Raw genomic sequence first — 3,400 nt, forward strand, 5'->3', positions numbered from 1 at the left:
GTTATTATAATTATATAAAATATATTAATATTAATATTTTTTAATATATATTTAAATAATGTAATAGATACTAATTAATTAATAAATTAAAAAATAAGTTAATTAATAAAAAAATTAAATTTTATACGATTATTTAATTATGACAAGATTAATCGATTTAACCTGTAATTTATTGGTTAAATCCGTAATTTAATGACGCAATCATCTGGTGGAATTGATTGTCGGTTTAGTTCTCATAAATCTGTTTCATGTGTTTTAGACTTTTAGTAACCTATGTTCCAAAAAGCACAATAAACTTATGGAACAACATACAATCATAAAAAAAATTCAAAAAAAGTAATATTGTTATTTCTAATATATTTTTATAATGTCATTTTAATAATTATCGGTCATAATTTTTTATACTGTATTTTTACACAAGTTTATAACAAATTATTAAAATAAAAGTAACAATATATTTATCATCGGTTTAATTAATCTATTAGTTATATAATTTTACAAAATTTACAATTGAGTATATATATATATATTAATTAGATTTTTATACTATTTTAAATTTTTAATTATGTTACTTTTGTATAAAAAATATTAAAATTAATGAAATATTTTTTTAAAAATCTAATTAAGTATTAATTGTTGATACTTTTAATTTATAAAAAAATATTTAATTAATTTTAATATTTTTTATACATATAATGTCTTAAGTAAAAAATAAAAAATATAAAAATCAATTAAAAAATATAAAGACCTGATAAATTTAGTAAAATTATAAAAATTAATAGAGTAATTATACCATAAAGACTAAATATGATACCAAATTACCAATAATGGACATGTCACATATATACAATTATGGAATCTTTGATGTGATCATGTGTAACTATGTTGTCTATAAATAATTAACTGTATTTGTTACAAAAAGTAAGACAACTACCGTTATTGCTACCATGGCTGAACAAGCTATCAATAAAAAGAAGCTTCACATTGCTATGTTTCCATGGCTTGCTTTTGGTCACATAATTCCATACTTTGAGCTTGCAAAACTCATAGCTCAAAAGGGTCACAAAGTTTCATTCATTTCCACACCTACAAACATCAAACGCCTCCCTAAACTACCTTCAAATTTGCAACCTTTGGTGGAGTTCATAGAACTTCCATTGCCCCACGTAGAAAATCTCCCTCAAAATGCAGAGTCAACTTTGGATGTTCCATACCACATGGTACCATACCTTAAGAAAGCCTTTGATGGTCTTCAAGGACCTTTGACTAAGTTTCTAGAGAGTTCCACTCCTCATTGGCTCTTATATGACTTTGCACCTTTTTGGTTACCACCAATATGCTCTAACCTTGGTATCTCATGCATTTTCTTTTGTATCTTTTGTGCATTTGTTGAATATTTCTGTTTTGATTCCGTTCTAATAAGGGCACATAGCAACTCCATTGAAGAAATAGCCAAGCCTGTGTATGACTTCCTAAGTCAACAAAATGAATCTGGGGTCACAGATGCATTCAGACTCCAAGAAATCGTCGTCGGAGCCGCCGCCGTCGCTATAAGAAGTTGCACGGAGGTTGAAGGTGAGTCTCTAAAGAATCTTGAACGTGTATGCAAGAAACCAGTTATTCCGGTTGGGTTATTGCCACCTTCACCACAAAGTAATGATGAAGACAACAACAATGATGACAAGGATGAAAATTGGCCCAAAATTCTTAAGTGGTTAGATAAACAAGAAAAAGGGTCAGTGATTTATGTAGCATTTGGAAGTGAGGTTAAACTAAGTGATGAAGAATTCAATGAGATAGCTATGGGATTAGAATTATCTAATTGTCCATTTTTTTGGGCTCTAAAACGGGAAAATAGTCCTAATAATGATGTCAGTAGTTCAATGGAGACAAATAATAAACGTGGAATTATATGGAATAATTGGGCACCACAATTAAGAATATTAGCACATAAGTCTATTGGAGGATTTTTAACTCATTGTGGTTGGAGTTCCATAATAGAGTCTCTTGAATTTGGTTGTCCACTTATTTTGTTGCCCTTCCAAAGTGAGCAAGTGTTGAATGCTATTGTGGTGGAAGGAATAAAAGTAGGGGTAAAAGTGGAAAGAAATCAAGATGATGGAAAATTCACAAGATATTCCATAGCCAAGGCATTGAGAACTATGTTGTTGGAAGAGGAAGGAAAGAGTTGTAGAAGCCGTGCAGAGGAGAAGATGGTCAAGATATTTGGGAAGAAGGAGCTGCATCAAAAGTACATAGATGACTTTGTTGATTTTATGGAAATCCATAGGCCTAACATTAATTAGGGGATAGCACTCCATTTTTAAGAGTATATTTGATTCTCTTCTTATTTTCTTCTTCTGTTATTTGTGTTCTATTAATTTTTTATTTAATTTCTGTGTATTTTGTTTCAGAAGTTTTTATATTGGTTCGTTATAAGAAATTTTTATGTTAGTTTCATAAAATTTCTACATTAATTTTAAGAGAGATTTTCGTTATTTGAAAAGAAACAATAACTCTTTAAAAATTTGGTTGTAAAAATACTTGTTTATCTATTATTTATGTAAAAAAAACAAATTCAGTATATCTAATATTCATACCCTAATCCAATACTATGGCCCAGGCTCAAATAAACCAAAAAGGCCCAATCTAAAGGTTGGCCTTAACGCCCAACCGACCTCTCTAGAAAGTGGTCGGTGTCAGCCATACCAAATGTATGTGAACTTCCACGTCGCTTCTCCCGAAGAGCTCATTAGCATAATTTCTCTATGATCTTTTGCAAAATGGGAATTGGACCTATCAAGGCCCTTCTCCCAAGCACCTAGACAAGTGAAGTATCTAATAGTGGGAGTGAACTACTTTATGAAGTGAATCGAAGTAGAACCATTAGCCACCAATACAGCCCAAAGTAGTTGAAAGTTCTTCTACAAGAACATCATTACAAGGTATGGAGTCCCCCACTCCATCACCACTGATAATGGAACTCAGTTCACCAACTCTACCTTCAGAAACTTGGTAGTCAGCATGAAGATCAAGCAGTAGTTCACATCGGTAGAGCACCCACAAGCAAATGGGCAAGTTGAGGCAGCCAACAAGGTCATACTGGTTGGGTTGAAGAAAAGATTGCAAAATGCAAAGGGAGCCTGTGCTGAAGAACTCCCTCAAGTACTATGGGCATATCGGACTACACCTCAGTCTGCCACAGGAGAAACACCCTTCTGACTTGCTTATGGCAGAGAAGCCATGATACCAGTTGAAATCAATGAGCAAAGTCCAAGGATGAGATTCTACGACGAGGTTGGCAACATCCAGGTGCATAAAGAAGAACTCGAGCTACTCCCTAAAGTCCGAGAACAAGCACAGATAAGGGAAGTAGCGTTGAAGCAAAGGATGACAAACA

The 3,400-nt window shown here is 32.3% G+C and overlaps 1 protein-coding gene across 1 annotated transcript; it reads left to right on the forward strand.

Moving 5' to 3' along the window:
* The first annotated feature begins 890 nt into the window (after window positions 1-890).
* Window positions 891-2,420, forward strand: LOC107486770 (putative UDP-rhamnose:rhamnosyltransferase 1). The gene has a single exon (XM_016107348.3). It carries the CDS (start codon window positions 948-950, stop codon window positions 2,304-2,306), a length of 1,359 nt encoding a protein of 452 aa, XP_015962834.1. The 5' UTR covers window positions 891-947; the 3' UTR covers window positions 2,307-2,420.
* Window positions 2,421-3,400: the final 980 nt, after the last annotated feature.

This window comes from Arachis duranensis, chromosome 4, assembly GCF_000817695.3.
Source record: "Arachis duranensis cultivar V14167 chromosome 4, aradu.V14167.gnm2.J7QH, whole genome shotgun sequence".
NCBI classification, from domain to species: Eukaryota; Viridiplantae; Streptophyta; class Magnoliopsida; order Fabales; family Fabaceae; genus Arachis; species Arachis duranensis.

Coding starts and splice junctions, on each gene's coding strand:
- LOC107486770 (XM_016107348.3), top strand. CDS start 948: ATGGCTGAACAAGCTATCAATAAAAAGAAGCTTCACATTGCTATGTTT.